Source organism: Rhinolophus sinicus, chromosome 5, assembly GCF_057876585.1.
Source record: "Rhinolophus sinicus isolate RSI-liver-muscle chromosome 5, RSI-T2T, whole genome shotgun sequence".
NCBI lineage: Eukaryota > Metazoa > Chordata > Mammalia > Chiroptera > Rhinolophidae > Rhinolophus > Rhinolophus sinicus.
This window is the reverse complement of record NC_142505.1, coordinates 107628587-107644669: the sequence shown is the minus strand read 5'-3', so window position 1 is coordinate 107644669 and position 16083 is coordinate 107628587. Positions and strand designations below refer to the sequence as shown.

At 50.1% G+C, this 16083-nt stretch overlaps 1 protein-coding gene across 1 annotated transcript; it reads left to right on the top strand.

Moving 5' to 3' along the window:
• The first annotated feature begins 5102 nt into the window (after positions 1–5102).
• NPTX2 (neuronal pentraxin 2) lies at positions 5103–15747 on the top strand. The gene is made up of 5 exons (XM_019716496.3): positions 5103–5710; positions 7302–7518; positions 9846–10090; positions 11842–12021; positions 12939–15747. The coding sequence occupies exons 1-5, from the start codon at positions 5285–5287 to the stop codon at positions 13164–13166; spliced, it is 1296 nt and encodes a 431-aa protein (XP_019572055.3). The 5' UTR covers positions 5103–5284; the 3' UTR covers positions 13167–15747.
• The last annotated feature ends 336 nt before the right edge of the window (positions 15748–16083 follow it).

Below are 16083 nucleotides of genomic sequence, written 5' to 3'. Positions count from 1 at the left end.
TTAGTAATCAGAAATGGGGACTACAGGAGGAAGACGAAAGAGGTGGGGAGAGAACAATGAATTTGGTTGAGGAAATATTGAGTTAGAAGTGCTGGTAGTACATCCTTCAGCTGCCCGCTATGCAATTGGCTTCTGATGTTCTGGAGCTCTGTACAGATCAGGGATAGAGTCACTAACATAGAGATTTTAGCTAAAAGTATAAAACTGTTGAGGTAGAGATACAGTGAAAGAAAGGAGAGAGCTGTGACAACTCAACGTTGGACACATGTATTGAGGAGGTAGTTAATGAAAAAAGACCTAGAGAAGAAGAAAAGAAAAAATGCCAAGGGAGAAAACTAAAAGAACACAACATCATAGAAACCAACAATGGGAAATTTTAATAAAAAAGGACTTAGCCAATAATGTTGAATGCTGTAATGAATTCCAGGAGAATTCCAGGAAAATGGTCATTGGATCTGGTGTGGAAAATTACTGATTTTCAAGAAAGTTGTTTTTGAAGAAGCCAAGCATTTTAAAGGGATAATGAGTAAGTTAGGGAGTGGTACAGAGAAAAGAACCCTTGACTGGCAACCAGAGAAACCGAATTCCAGCATGGCCCTGCTGTTAAGTTCCCATATAACCTTTTAGCCTTTCTTAAACTGTTTTCTAGTCTTCAAAATTCTATAAAATCTCTTCTAAGTCTCACTTTTAAAGATTCAAGCAAGCTACTGATGTACCTCCTCTAAACAGAGGTATTGAGCCACAAATCTTTCTTAGATACAGGTCAATTTCACTACTTGTAACTTGTGTAAAAGTGACATACTTTCTAAGTGTCTCCTAATATAGAGAAATTGAAACTGCATTTTTAGAGTATTTCCTCCAAGCAAGTCAGGTTGATGGGGTCCCTTCCTTCGGCATTGCCTCAGCCCCAGTCTACTATCCTTTACTTTAAAAAACAGAGCTAAGATATTATCCCTGGCTTATCCAACAACCTGTTCTATTGCTTAAAATCAGAGGGTGCCACCAAAAGCCCTTTTTGTTTGTTGAAATCAGTTGGGTAATATTAACAATCAATCCCCCAAATCATGTATTTCTGGCCACATGTGATCATATACTTATACAGAAACACTTCCTGAAACACAGTGTTGCCTGTCACATGCTCCCCAAATTAAACCAGAAATATGTTACTCAAGAAAAACCCAGATGCACTGAAGAAAGAACATTTGCTTTATTTGGAGCCCTTATATCTATTGGGATCTCACAGCAAAGAAACTCAGAATCACTAAAATGTTAAGGACTGTAAATCTTTTAGTTGGGTCCAGGCACAGTCTAGTGATATATTCTGTTAGTGTGGATTTAAAATAGTTTGACTAAAGTACCTAATTAAAGTTAAAAAAGGAAAACCCCACAACGTTTTATCTTCTAAAAAAATACCACCAAGTAGGATAACTTTGTCTTGCTGAGACACCAGTAAGTTTTCCTGGAGTTGTCATTCTTTGCCTTTCCTCCAAAGAGGCTGGCCTGTTCTTTCTCAAATTTCATGCTTTGGTTAATTTCAAATGGATATTGTGTAAAATAAAGGAAAACTGAAACTTTATTTTTTAGAAGAATTTATATAACTCAGCTCTGAATTCAGTGGAGAAAAAGGGAATAAAAGGACAATTAGCATCTATCGAGCTATAAGCCAAACATGTCCACATACATGATCTCACTCAAGCCTGACAATAATGCTTTATGGTAATTTAGCTTTAATGTTAGAGATGATAAAACTGAGGCTCAGAGAGGTTAAGCTGTCCTCTCAAGGTCAAGTGGCACATTATAAAACTAGGGTTGAAACAAAAGCTGCCTGACTCCAAAGCTCCAGCATTTTCCTCTACCATGCAGTTCAGTCTAGTGGAAAAAAAATCCACTCTGGAAAGGGCCTTAGCATTTTAGCCATAAAAGAGTATTAGTTACAATTCTCTGGAGCCTCTAGATTCTGTTGTATCTGCACTGAATCCTAAAAACAAAAACAGAACAAAAAAACACAACCCATACCACACACTTGCATTTCTCCTCCCAATTGAAATTCAGCACCGAGGACAGTTCCTGAGTCATGTTTGCAGAGAGCCGTCCTTGGTTTCTGTTACTGAACTCACACCCCCATTCTTGATTTCCCATGTGACACTGAGAAAGAGAGGAGGAAATGTAAGAAAGTATAAGATGGAATCCTCTGCCATCATCGTGGAAATTAGCACATTTCAGAAGACCAAGATAAAAATGCATGTGAAAGAACAAGAGAGCCAAACAGATGGGGCAATAAAATGGAGGCGGAATGAGCTCATCAGGATTCCCAGCGCACGGTTTACGTCCATACTAGGCTCTTAGCTGACCTGGGAGCCAGGAGACAAAGTGAATGAGTCGGTGGTTACTATGCTGCTGCATCAGTTACGCCAGGAGATTAGGTGGAGGTGATTCACTGCTGCAGGGCTGCACGACTTTTCACGTAGTGGAAAATCTGTGGGCCCTGGTCTCTGCTACTCACATCACCAGTCTATTCTCATGGCTAGCATGAGTCAGATATGCAGGATCCCTCAGCTAGACAAGGTTATTGTGTTGTGAGTAAATCAAGGGTGAGCTTTCATGTGGAGAGCAGGTTTCAACTGCAGCCACAGCATCTCCATGGATGAAAGTTTACCTGCTGTACACACAAACACCCTGCCTTCCGTGCTTACCCTGGGGGACAGGTGGTTCATAACACAAACAGAAATAACAAGGTCTTGAACAAGTTCATCACACTGAACAGTGATTCTTGCTCAAACTACCCGCTCTTGAGCATAGCCAGAAGGGTCTTTGGAGAGCCCAGTGTAATCCCCTTGCTTTATACACAGGAAACTCATGTCGAGAGAAGAGAAATAACTTGCTCCAAACCACTTAACTAGAGACAGAGTTGGTCCCTTTGGGACTCAGTCCCTTTGTTCCTAAACCAGCAGATCTTCCACCAGGAAGACAAAATAAAACCCGAAATAGCATATACCCTGTTAACTAAGCCCTCTAATTATACTGCTTGCAAAGAAAATAACATCTTAAATGCCTTGGTCTTTCCATCTGGGCTTTGGCAATATCACTGATCACTTCTCATGTTGGAATCTATCTTAAGAAATTTAAGAGTAATTATTTTGGGATATATGCTTTGTTATTTTTATGTCTTCTTGTACACTGCTTTCTTTGTTCAGGAGGAAATTAGAATTCTGGAAATACACGTGATTTTATTTAATTATTAAAGGAACCAGTCTGTATTTCAAGTAGTTGCAAATAGGAATGTATTCGTCTGTGTCAAAAAAGAATATATGAGACAATGTAGGCTATATTACTCTATTGTCAAATGCAGTTAGCATCTGCCTAGGTCTATGAGTAAAAAAAAAAATCAAATCTATGAGTAAAATTAAAAGTGAAATCCTTATCTGGAAAATTCTGAACATGTCTGGATTTGGCGCCTTATGGAATCATCTAAAATGTAACATTTTATACTGTGCTTGCAACCTTGTTATCTTCATTATAGCAATTTGTGTATATGTGGGCTCGTGAACTTTTGAGTTTTCAAGGAACTGAAATAAGAAAGACTTAAGAGGAAAGAGTCTATTCAAGGTCATATTTACAGCGAGAAACTGATGCAGACCAACAGAAACATTAGCCCAATAACCACCCCTAAACCCCGCCATACCTTTTCTCCTAACAAATATTCTTACCTGAACCATCATGGCGTCCATTGTCTTCTGCTTTGGGTGTAATTAGACCAGACTTCCTGTCTTTAATTTTTATCCATGAAGAGATTTTCATGAATAGTACTTTTCTTGTAATTTAGCAACATTGTCCTTGAAAATCCAACAACTATTTACATAACAGAAACTATTGTTTGAAGTGCAAAGCAGTTCAAAATTTGGTTTCTGAAGATTAATCACTGCAGTCTAGTTTATATTATCATAATAATTTCATTTATTTTGATACAATTTGTTTCCAGAATCAACCTCAGCTTTTGTGCACAAGTGACAAATCCAATTGTTTCTGGTATAATGGATAATGCGATTAATGACCTTGCAACTGGAGTTCTTAAAAGCACAGAGAAAAAAAATAAGGATTTCCACTTATAATGCGCAGTAGTAAACCAGCTCTGTTTGTAACTGTGCATCAAAATCTCTTTGAACTTGTTTATGAACCACAGACAAGATTTTGAAACAAATTTGCTCCTGCCTTTTGGGGTTTCTGTCTCTATCTGTTCTCTCCAAGAATCTGAGGGCAGTGATCTCAAACTGAGAAACTGGACATGTGAGCACCCCATTTACAAGGCTGGGGCACTGTTTTACTATGTGGCACCATCGCGGTTGAATGAACCCCGTCAACGCCAGGTCTTGCTGGATAAGGTCACCTCCTGCTAGGCTGTGACTGGACACGCGGGAGAGCTCTGTGAGTGGCCCTGTGACTCGGGGCCCACTCCATGCCTCTCGTAGGACGCATTGTGTGTGGCGTCCCCTCCCTGCAGTCAGCATCTGCAGCCTGTTTCTGATCCTCACGGACCTGAGAATCTTTCCAAGGCGGGGTTGGGGGGCAGGGACGCAGAAGGTGTCCTGGGGGAACCTCCTGCATTTCCTTTCCGCCTTCAGGGCGAGGTGGCAGCGGGCCCACCCCGGCGGCAGGTGGCTCCCTGGGTTCGAGTCTCGCCTGGGGCTTCTCCTCACCTTCCTCACTTGTGAAGTGGGGGTCACCCCCACCCCGAACCCCAGCGTAGCGGCGACCGCTAACTGAGGCCTCCAGCCGCGCCAGAAGCCAAGCAGCCTCGCCAGGGGTCCGGGGCATCAGGGGGCTCCCAGCTTCTCAGCCCGCGACGTCTGCGCCCTCTGCTGGGTCCCAGGGGCGCCTGGATTCGTTGGCCAAAGCTCCCGAGGGCACCCCAGGCATTATTTTTTTCACCTCAGCCTTCCCTTTCTGGGGGCCCCTGGGCCCCTGCGCTGGCGGTGCTGTGAGAAGGCATCCTCTGCCCCGCCCCCAAGTGACGCGCGCCCGACGAAGCCAATCAGAGCTCGCGGCGCTGCGCCCCACGCACCGCCCCCCCAGCTTAAGAAAGGGCGCGCGGGCCGGGCCGGGCCAGAGCGCCGCGCCGGGCGGAGCGTGATCCTGCGCGACGGCTGGAGGCTCCACCGGGTCCCGCTCGAGTTCCTGCTGCCCTCGAGCGCCGCGCCGCGCCGCGGAGGTGCCCCCGCGGAGCGCCCCGACGGCGCCCGCCTGCCAGCCCTCCGGCGGATGCTGGAGTGAGCGCGGCGACGGCGGGATGCTGGTGCTGCTGGCCGCCTGCGTGGCGCTCGCTGTGGCCGCCGGGGCCCAGGACGGCCCGGCGCCCGGCAGCCGCTTCGTGTGCACGACGCTGCCCCCGGAGGCAGCGCGCGCCGGCTGCCCGCTGCCCGCGATGCCCATGCAGGGCGGCGCGCTGAGCCCGGAGGAGGAGCTGCGGGCCGCGGTGCTGCAGCTGCGCGAGACCGTCGTGCAGCAGAAGGAGACGCTGGGTGCCCAGCGTGAGGCCATCCGCGAGCTCACCGGCAAGTTGGCGCGCTGCGAGGGGCTGGCCGGCGGCAAGGCGCCGGGCCGGGCGGTCCCTGGCAAGGACACCATGGGCGACCTGCCGCGGGACCCCGGCCACGTCGTGGAGCAGCTCAGCCGCTCGCTGCAGACCCTCAAGGACCGCCTGGAGAGCCTCGAGGTAGCGGGGCGTGGGAGTCCTGGGGCGCACGCTCGGAGGCGCGGGCAGAGGTGGGATATGCGGTCCTGCCCGCGAGGCTGTGCGGGACACGGCAGCCCTGGCGCGCTCGGACGCGGGAAAAGCTGCGTTTGGGGCGCAGGGGTGGTTTTCGGTTGTGCTAGGGAACTTACATGGCTCGCACCGCCCACCTTTAGCCGGAAGGGAAGGGTTAAATGCTCGCGCGCCAGGACTGCCCACGGTCATTCACTACTTTCCGAGATCCGGGCTGGCGGACCAGGACGGCCTCTGCTCTCTTCTTGCAAATCCCCTAGTCTCCCGGAGCCCGACACGCTCCCGGAGGCTGTGCCGGGTGACGTGAGGCTGCCGCGTGAGGTCAGCTGCCCCCGGCGTCCCGTGTTTCCGTTTATAAATAAGGTCCCGCTGCGCCAGAGCCGGCGGAGGCCTGGGGTCTTGACGCGACGCGAGCGCGGGCGGGCGGGTCCCCGCCACACCCGAAGCGCTTTGGAGGAGGCCTGGTAGACTACAAAGACGTTGTGTCCGCGAATTGCGCGGTTCTAAGGTGTCCTTCCAGATTGCTTTGGGGGAAAGGACCTAATTCCGTCCTCTCTTGGAAGGTGTGTGCAGTTGGGAACTTTGAGAGAGTAATCCTCATTTAATTTCCATCTTTACTTTCCACCCTATTTAAGAAGTGTGGGCGTGTCTGTTCAACACGTTTACCAAATACTTAACATACTAGCAAATGTTGGTTTCAATTACAGGTGGTAATTATTGCAGAATTATTTGAGGCTTTCCTGTGGTATGATGGCAAAATACAGTATTTCCAGGATCTGTATATCCCTTGATTCATTATGATTAATAACAGCTAACATATTTGGAACACTAAGTATGAGCTGGGTGTATTATCTAATTTTAACCTTTGCCACAATCCTGTGAGGCAGAGCCTACTAACTGCATTTTACAGTCTGGAACATTTAGAGGGATGGATAGTTTGCCAAGGACTCATGCCTGGGCAGTGGCAGGCTACCTCCAGAGCCAGCCTGATGAAAGAGGAGCAAGCCAAGTAGGCAGGGAGGATTTAGAAATAGCACTAAAAGCAAAGATTCCTGGAATTCAGAGTAGTCATGTTTTATCTCGTTTTCCAGTGACATCTCTGCAAGCAACCTCGGTGCTATACTGGGACTTGGGGGCTGTTTTCATGTCTAGATGCAAGTGCATCAGCTTTGAGTGCCATTTGATAAAGTTTTAAAAAATTCAAGCTGTGTTTTGCTTTTACCTGAGAATGATAGATGTTGCTTAAAATTTTGGCTTTTTAGTAAGAGGAGCAAAACAGCTTTCGGATAGGGGAAAATGAAATTCAGAAGTTTCAAATACTGCAGCAAAGTAATTCTTGTCTGACTTTGAAATCCTTTTCATAACACACACGCACACACAGCATCAGTGAAATGCTAGCCTTTGTGCCACTGGCACGATTGATTTAGCACTCCCGTTTTGGAAGCTTCTCCCGGAGTGGCGGGGCCATTAGAGCTGCAGGTCACAATTTCTTTTTAACTGGCCTTAATACTTCGCCCTCGTGTTTCCCCCTGCCCCAAAGCACCAGCTCCGAGGGAACGTGTCCAATGCCGCGTTGCCCGGTGACTTCCGAGAGGTGCTCCAGCAGCGGCTCGGGGAGCTGGAGAGGCAGCTGCTGCGCAAGGTAGCAGAACTGGAGGAAGAGAAGTCCCTGCTCCACAATGAGACGTCGGCTCACCGGCAGAAGACGGAGAGCGCCCTGGACGCGCTGCTGCAGAGGGTGACTGAGCTGGAGCGCGGTGAGTGCCCAGTGCTTTGCTTGTTCCTCTGTCGCCCTCTGGCTGACGTCCCTGCAGGGTCCTCTACCCCTTGTCTCGGTTCTTGGCTGCAGTATAGAGAAAGCTGGGCTCAGAGCATGAGGCGGGCAGGCAGAGAGGGGGCCAGCTCCACGGCTCTCTTGCGGATTTCCAGACGAAGCCACCTGGGTGAGCGAGTGGTCGCTCCTAGACCTCTGCCTGCTGACTCTGCTCCCAGGGTGCTGGGATGGGCGCTGAGGCTGCTGCCCAGTCGTCTCGGAACCTACCTATCCTAGGTGTAGAAAACCACCTGATGACTCCTTACCATTCAAGCAGCAGTCCCCCCTTCCCTTCCCTCTAGGCTGCTCCACTCCTTGGCCTTTCCGCCACCTGCAGCCTCTGATGTATTGGTCAGGCCTTTTAATGCCTTAATTGATTTTAACTATGTTTCTTCTGAACCTCCAAGCTGTTTGATGTAAATAGAGGGCACCAGCTTTCAGGGTATGGCCCCCTCGTCTGCCCCTTGGCTCTCCCGGCTCTAATTAAACCTATCTGTTGTCACTAAGCTAATGATATTATCAACACTGAGGCTTATTAAATCAGCAAGCCTGCCCACCTGCAAGGATAGAAAGCATTTCTCTTTATTAGATAATCATGCCTTGGAGAAGAACATGGTCATTTGCAGATTAAATACTAGTGGCTGTTTGTAGTGGAAAGAGGGGCTGCTGCCCTCTGCTCTGTCATTCACTAGTCATGTGCTCTGGAGTAAGTCACCTCACTTCTCCAAGCCTCAGTGCCTCAGCTGTGCACCCTGTAAAGTCAGGAGTTGGGGCTTTCTGGTTCTCTGTCTCAGTTTTCCTAAAGCCTAATGTGGGGCCTTGGACCCTGGCCTGGCCCCACCCTTGGCCCCCTCAGGTGACCTGGTCTTCCCAGCCGTTCCTAGGTGCTCAGCAGCTCTGCAGCCTGTGGGGGGGTTGGGTGCCCTGCCGTGGAGGTCGGGATGGGTCAGGTGAGACTGCACTATCCGCAGGGAGGAGTACGAGTAAATACTACATGTGGAGCCCAGAGTCTAGTATTTCTCCATTGCCTGTTGCCAGGAGGTTGAGAAGGTGATGCTGGTTCTGCTGCCTTCTTTTGAATGTCTTCCTTGGATGGGTGTAAACGTGGCACCAAAGAGCTTCCTCATGTGTTATTTACTATGACAGAAAATGAGTTGGGGGTGGGAGTCACGGTGGAGAAAGGTTGATTCATTCTAGCTCCGTCCTGCAGAAGGGGTGAGGAAGGGACTGATTTAGTCCCCGAGTGACACATACAGTTTGGCTCTGGGTCCTGAGAACCTGCCTGTCTTTGACAGCAATGGAGACCATCTGGCCTTTTGTGGAAACCTAGTAAATACTTGTTGAATGAGGGCATTTAGGCTCCTTCACTGGCAGCCTCTGGTCCCCAAATAAGAGGGAAGCTTTTGCTATGACAGTTCATGGAATTGGGTTGCACCCCGCAAATTTTGAAGTCTGTTAACTGGAGACAGGGTCTTGCCTTCTGAGTGTTTATTTGTTATGTTAATTTTGAGCTTAAATCAAAATTGTATTGAAGATTGCTCAGACCTGTTTAAGAATACCAGTTGCTTTCAGAGACTTTAGAGCCATTAACATGGGGATAGCCAGGAAGATTCTCACCAGTCCTGGGTGGGTCCCAAAGGGTCAAGGTTCTAGCCAGGTTGTTACCTTCAGCGGGGAGGAATACCTCTGCATTCCTCTGCTTCCCTCTGGTCCCAAACTGCAGGAAATGGTCAATAAATGCTATCTTCTCTTGGGAAGGAAATGGCAAATCATGAGCCAAGTCGCTCACCTCAAGGATTTAGTCCAAAGGCCACTTCTGAGTTAAGTTGTAGTGTCATGACATGGGCACTTGATTCCTCTGCCCTGGCAGTTGTGACTCTTTCCTGCAAGAAGTGACGTGGACTTACTGGCTTGACAAGTGTCTATCAAGTGCCTGTGACCCTGTAAAAGTCCTTCCTCTATGCCCGTCAAGTGGGTTCCCAGCCCCGCCCTTGCTAAAGATTTCAAGGATATAACAGGACCTGGCTGAGGAAGGGTTTTCTGGCTTAATTCAACCAGAAAACTAAATCTAGCTTGACCCTACCTGCTTCTTGAAGCTTTGAAGAGTGAGGACGCGCTTGTTTACTGCGGAAATTTGGACAGTGGCTGCCTGGTAGCGGGCGCTCCAGTGCTCCAAGGACCGACTTGGGTGTGGGGGGGTCCAGGGGAGCCACACCCGGCTGTGCGAGCAGCTGTGGGCTGAGGTGCTGCTGGGCTTTCTTCTCCCTCCAGGCAATAGTGCATTCAAGTCACCTGATGCGTTCAAAGTGTCCCTCCCCCTCCGCACAAACTACCTGTATGGCAAGATCAAGAAGACGCTGCCCGAACTGTACGCCTTCACCATCTGCCTGTGGCTGCGATCCAGCGCCTCGCCTGGCATCGGCACCCCGTTCTCTTATGCCGTGCCCGGGCAGGCCAATGAGATCGTGCTGATAGAATGGGGCAACAACCCCATCGAGCTGCTCATCAATGACAAGGTGAGGCTGGCTTGCACGCCACCTCCCCCATCACGGTTGTGATAAAGGTTGGGAAGGTGCAGGGAGTCTGACAGCTGGCTGTGGGGCTGTCCTCCTCATGGGAATGGCTCTGCACTGGCTCAGTCATGCTCTGGGCACCTGACTAGGTGGGGGGGGGGGAAGGGGAAGGAGAAGGGACAGGGGGCAGGCAGCTGCAGCTCGTGGAGATCCACGCTGAGAGTCTGCAAGAAGCAACAGAGGGTTCAGGCCAGAGGTCATGGAAGGAACAGAATGAGCTGGGATCTCTGCGTGCCAGCCTAAATTGTCACTGGCCCTTAGGCCAGTCAGTGAAGGCTGCTCCCCAGGGCTGCACTAGTCAGAGGAGGGTGTGTGGGTGTGTGTGTGTGAGTGTAGGATACTTTTCATGAGCCTCTCTTTTTTAGGGCGGGTTGTTGAGATATAATTTACATGCAGTGAAATTTACACTTTTTAGTGTACGGTTTGACCAGTTTTGACAAATGCATACAGCTCTGTAACCATCACCACAATTAGAATAGAGAAGAGTTTCATCATCCCCCAGATTCCTCATTCCCTTTTGTGCTCAGCTCCTGTCCCTGCCCCAGCCCATGGCAACCACTATCTATCTGTTCCCTGTCCCTACAGTCTTACGTTTTCCAGAGTAACTATCCCTTTATAATAGACAGGCTGGGTTTGACATTCAGGAGCATGGTCTCCCCAAGAGATTAGCCCTGGGCGTCCACGGGACTCTCTAGTGGCCGCTGTTACTTTCATTCTGAAGTCAGATTCCACGTAGCGAAAGCTGTGTTCTTACATCCTCCTTGCTGGAGCTGAGCCTTTGAATAGCTGAACCCACTCCCTGGCTGTGGGAGCCCAGCGGGACCCCTCTCCCCCCAGCCCCTCACTCTGTCTTTACTGAACGACCTGGGCGGAAATGGCGTAAGCGGGAAGAGCTGTGTCATCCACATGCTGGGCTCCTTCCAATGGTGACCACATCCCGAGCCCCGGGGATTAATTGTTCTAAATAACACCCTTGGACACAGCCCTGAGGGTTGAGAGCCGTGCTTTCCTCGTGGTGTAGAGGTGTGGAAGCAGCCAGTCCTGGGAGTGAGTTAGTGAGGAGTTGCTAGGACACCAGCAGTAACAACAGGCCGTTCACAGGGGAGCTGGTCTTCGAGCACGCACACGACGCTAGTGGACGGGCTCCAGATGGAAATGCCCTCCCTCCAGTTCTGTGTGCCCCCCAGCCCCCACACACATGTATTGTAGGCACCTACCCACACACGCAGTCCTTGAGGGCCACGATGGACATTGGGGCCTTGTCTGTGGGGTGCAGGTACCTCGTCTGACTATTATCCTGAGAAGTTTGCCCTGTAGGGTCCTTACTGTCCTTTGGGGTGTTCAGGACCAGCATGGGGGGGGGGGCTGTCTCTTACATCTGCTTGTGTGACACAGTGTCCTGGACCCTCAGCCCAGCCAGGAACAAGCGTGTCCAGTTGAAAGCAGGGCCACCCTGGCACCAGGGCTTGTGCCTAGGCTGCCTCTTTTCTCTTGAGTGTCTGATGACATAGCATCTCCAGCCCAAGGGTCTCTCTGAGGTGGGTGGGCCAGGCATGTTACACACATAGCAGAGAATGGGAAACCGGGGGGACTCCACATGATGGGAGCAGCAGTGGGCCCCAGGGCCTTTGGTCCCCCCAGGTCAGACTTCTGGGAAACCCACAGGGCTCCTCACCGCATGTTGCCACCCACAGGTCGCACAGCTGCCCCTGTTTGTCAGTGATGGCAAGTGGCACCACATCTGCGTCACCTGGACGACGCGGGATGGCCTGTGGGAGGCCTTCCAGGACGGGGAGAAGCTCGGCACTGGGGAGAACCTGGCCCCCTGGCACCCCATCAAGCCAGGGGGCGTGCTTATCCTTGGACAGGAGCAGGTAGGTACAGGGGAGCGGAAGGTGGGAGCGCTCACGCCAGACAAGCAGCACAGGGGTAGGTCTGCAGGCCGCCGCTCGCCCTGCTCAGCTGTCTGCCTGTGGATGTGACGCTGTGGCATGGGCGAGGTCCCCCCAGCTCTGCTCACCCTGTCTGTGCCCTAAGGGGCTGAGGGCCGGGTACCAGGTTGGGGTGGCGGGTTCGGACAGATTCCAGAATGGAGTCCAGCACAGGTAAGCAGGAGTGTCCCTGAGTCAGGTCATGTAGCCACCCCGGGTCATCTCTGGCTGTTTGGTCTCTGCCAGGCTCCGTACTGAAGCAAGATGCCGGGGGCTGGTATGGCGTCTTCCAGGAGCTGCTGCCTCAGGGTCTGTGGAGTGCTCAGCCCTGTGGGGGGGATGGGAGGAAAGCGAGGCCTCAGAGGCTGCCCCCCAGAAACTCGACACCAGGGAGAGGGGATCTGAGTTGGCCTTCTGCTCTTGGGCACGTCAGAGTTGACATTTCAAACCGTGTTTGAAGTTTGCTGATGGACAGCGAGAGAATAGACAGCAGGTGCTGGGGTTCTGAGTCCGGCTCCTCCTTGGCCCACGCCCTCCTCCCTTCCTTGTTACGTCTCCCCCAGGAGGGTCTGAGAGCCAGGAGACCTTGGTCTAGTCCTCGCTTTGGGACTTTGGGCAAGTATCTCCCCACCTTAGCCTCGGGTTCCACTCTGTAAACTAGATGGTTGGAGTAAAGACCTCTCTAGAACCCACCGAAATCAGTGGTCAGGGAGTGCGGCCAGAGTTGGGGGAGTCAGGAAAGTGCCCCCATGCCTCGCCTCCGGCTCCCTCCCAAGCTGGCATCCTTCCCCCGAAGCTGTTCATGTTCCAGGAGAATTAGCTCCTGAACCTGTACTGACACACTTCTGTCCCCTCCCCAGGACATCGTTGGGGGCAGGTTTGACGCCACGCAGGCATTTGTGGGGGAGCTCAGCCAGTTCAACATATGGGACCGCGTCCTTCGTGCCCAAGAAATTGCCAACATCGCCAACTGCTCCACAAACATGCCAGGCAACGTCATCCCCTGGGTGGACAACAATGTTGACGTGTTTGGGGGGGCGTCGAAGTGGCCTGTGGAGACCTGTGAGGAGCGCCTCCTTGACTTGTAGCCACCTTCTCCTCTGTCTGGGAGGCTGAGGGTCCACTGACTGCCCCAGTTCAACTGTGAATAAGCCTCCTGCCAGAAGTGGCGGGGGCCCCCAAAGACTGAGGCTCTGTGAGGCGTTTGTCACCGGCTTATTTGTTCCTTACCAAGATTGTGTTCTTTTGGGGGGCGGGGGTAGGGCCAGAATCCCCTGGGAAAAGCCCTGAGCCACAGGCAGGCCCATACCTGACTTGCTGCTGTGGGGATTGTCGTCCTTCAAGCCCCTGTTCAGAACCCCTGTGAATGCTAGGGCCCTCCAGCCTGTCCACCCCTTGGATCCTTGGTGTCTTGTGTGCGCCTTCTGTCCGTCCCCTTTACAGGCTGTGCAGCCATCCCATTGGAGTGGCCGTGTCCCTTGTGTGTTGAGTACATCCTGCTGTCCACTGAGCACGCAGCAAAGCAGCCCCACCCCCACCCACCCCTGCCCCTTAGAAGGGCCTTTCTCTTGGTGTTCTTTATGCTTGAGTCTGTCCAAGGAAATTTTAAACGAGGAGGAAGGCAGGCTGCCCAGACAATGCCCTGCCGTCTCCAATGTGTGTGTAGAGGGCATCTGTGGCTCCGGGAGGGGGCTGCGAGGGGGAACGGAATGGAGAAGGGCCGTGCAGTCATCACTTCCCCTCTGTCACCTCTCCCTCAGACCACTGCTTTGTCACTGAGAATGGCTCTGAAAGGCCTCTTGTCTCCACTGGTGCCAAAAGTTCAGTTGCAGCTTTTACAACCTTTTGGTGTGGTTGGGGGAATTTCTTTTTCTCACCAGGAAAGAACAGCCATTCACAGGCTCCCATTTTTGATGTCTCACCTCACTGTGAGGAGTTTGCTAGTTTTTAATTCGTTGATTCCTGTAAGCATTTGACTGGCAAGTATTTCCCCAGAACTCTTTCAGGAAGTGGATGTCATTTGGCTGATGCATTCTTAGTGACTCCAGGCTGCTTTATTTATTGGACAGAGGTTGTAGTAGTTTATTTTAAAGATAAAGTGATTAAGTGGGGAAATTTATAAAGCTAAATATTATATATTTTATTTTTCATACATGTTTGAAGTGCAAATCTGTGGAAATTCCATTTGTAGGACCAAGTTGACATGCCCATCTTGACACTGTATGCTACAAGAACTCTTCTGATGGAATTTTGATTAAAGTGCACTGGAAGATGCCTTGGCATTTATTTTCTTTGTGTCTGGGGTCGAGGGCAGGGAGGGGTGAGGCTTTGCAACCCCCCACATCCCCCAGCAGAATGATGGCCGCTCTGGTTAGCCTGGGCCTGGCTGCAGTGGGCACAGCTGGGGCCGGCATCTGGTGGACCCAAGGATGCTTGAAGGACTGTACCCTTCCCTCCTCCCTCTAGCCTCCATGTCCCCAGCCAATCCCTGTCTTCTCAACCAGGAACTGAGCTCAGCTAGATGACCCTCAGCTCCCTGTCCCAGGCTTGATGCCCATTCAGCACCTACTCTGTGTACCCTGCCATATATCTCATTCAGTGCTTCTAACAACCCCCTGTAGGAGCCAATCCAAGTTTACAGGTGAATACACAGAGCAGTTAAGCAGTGACTTTGGGATCACATAGCAGTGAAGGGCAGAGCCAGATCAAAGCCAGCCTCGGGTGCCCAAGGTCCTGCCCCTTTCACTGCCCACTCCCACCCACCCCTGCCTTCCGGTTTGGCTCAGAGGACCCTAGTACCACTGCACCCTCTCAGTGCCACCTCTGTGTACCCACCTGGCCCCGGCAGGTGTGTTAATAGTCACCCCATCTCCACAAATGCTAGGTACTCCCCCCTCTCCACCACTTTCCATTTTTGTTTCTTTACTCCATCTCAGTAGCTGCAGAGTCCAATCTTGGGTACACATGACACTGTGTGCTGGTGTACTTGATGCTGAGGCCATAGTGGAAGCTGTAACCTCTAAAGCCAAGCTCAGTGGGTGACTAAGTTTCCTGAAGTTCATTTTCAATCTTGTGCATTATGACTTGGCAGGAACTGAATATCATTAGTGTTAAGCAGAACATGAAAACAGCCTGGTTATATACCCAGTTAGTTATTTCCAATTCTTTTCATTGTTTTGTTTTCATTCTTTTATTTCTATTTGGTATCATTTTTCTCCTGGGCAAAGGATTTCTTTTAACATTTCTTGTAGTGTAGAGCTGTTGGTGATAAATTCTTTCAGCTTTTGTATGTCTGGAAACATGTTTATTTCACCTTCATTTTCTAATGATATTTTTACTGGGTGGGGAATTCTAGACTGACAGCTTTCTTTATCTTTTAGGATTTTAAAGATGCTGTTTCACTGTCTTTTCATGAGTGTTGTTTCCAACAAGAGTTCTTCTGTCATCTTTATTTTTGTTCCTCTAAACATAATGTGTTTTTTTCCTCTGTTGCTCTAACACTGTGTCTTTGTCACTTGTTTTGAGAAATTTGATTATGATGTACTTTGGTGTAGTTTCTTAATTTCTTGCATTTGGAAATGTTTCAGCCTTTATTTCGTCAAATATTTTTTTGCTTTTGTCCTCTAAAATTAATGTTTATTAAACCACATGAAATTGTTTCATAGTTCATTGATTCCCGTTTTATTTATTTATTTTTCTATTTCATTTTAGATACTTCATATTGCTATGTCTTCAAGTTCACTAATGTTTCCTTTTACAGTTCCTAATCTGCCATTAATTTTATCCCATATATTTTTTACACCTAAAAGTTCAGTATAGGAGTTTTGGGGTCTTCATGCCCGTCCAGGAAAAACTCACTGTTTTCTTTTACTATCACACTGAATACTTCTGACACCAGATGCATGGGTTTCCCCACACTGACCAGTGCTCTGACATGAGCTGGGTAGCCTACAATTTCTTAACACTATCTGCCTGGAGTTAGCATCAGATCCCACAAGGTAATGG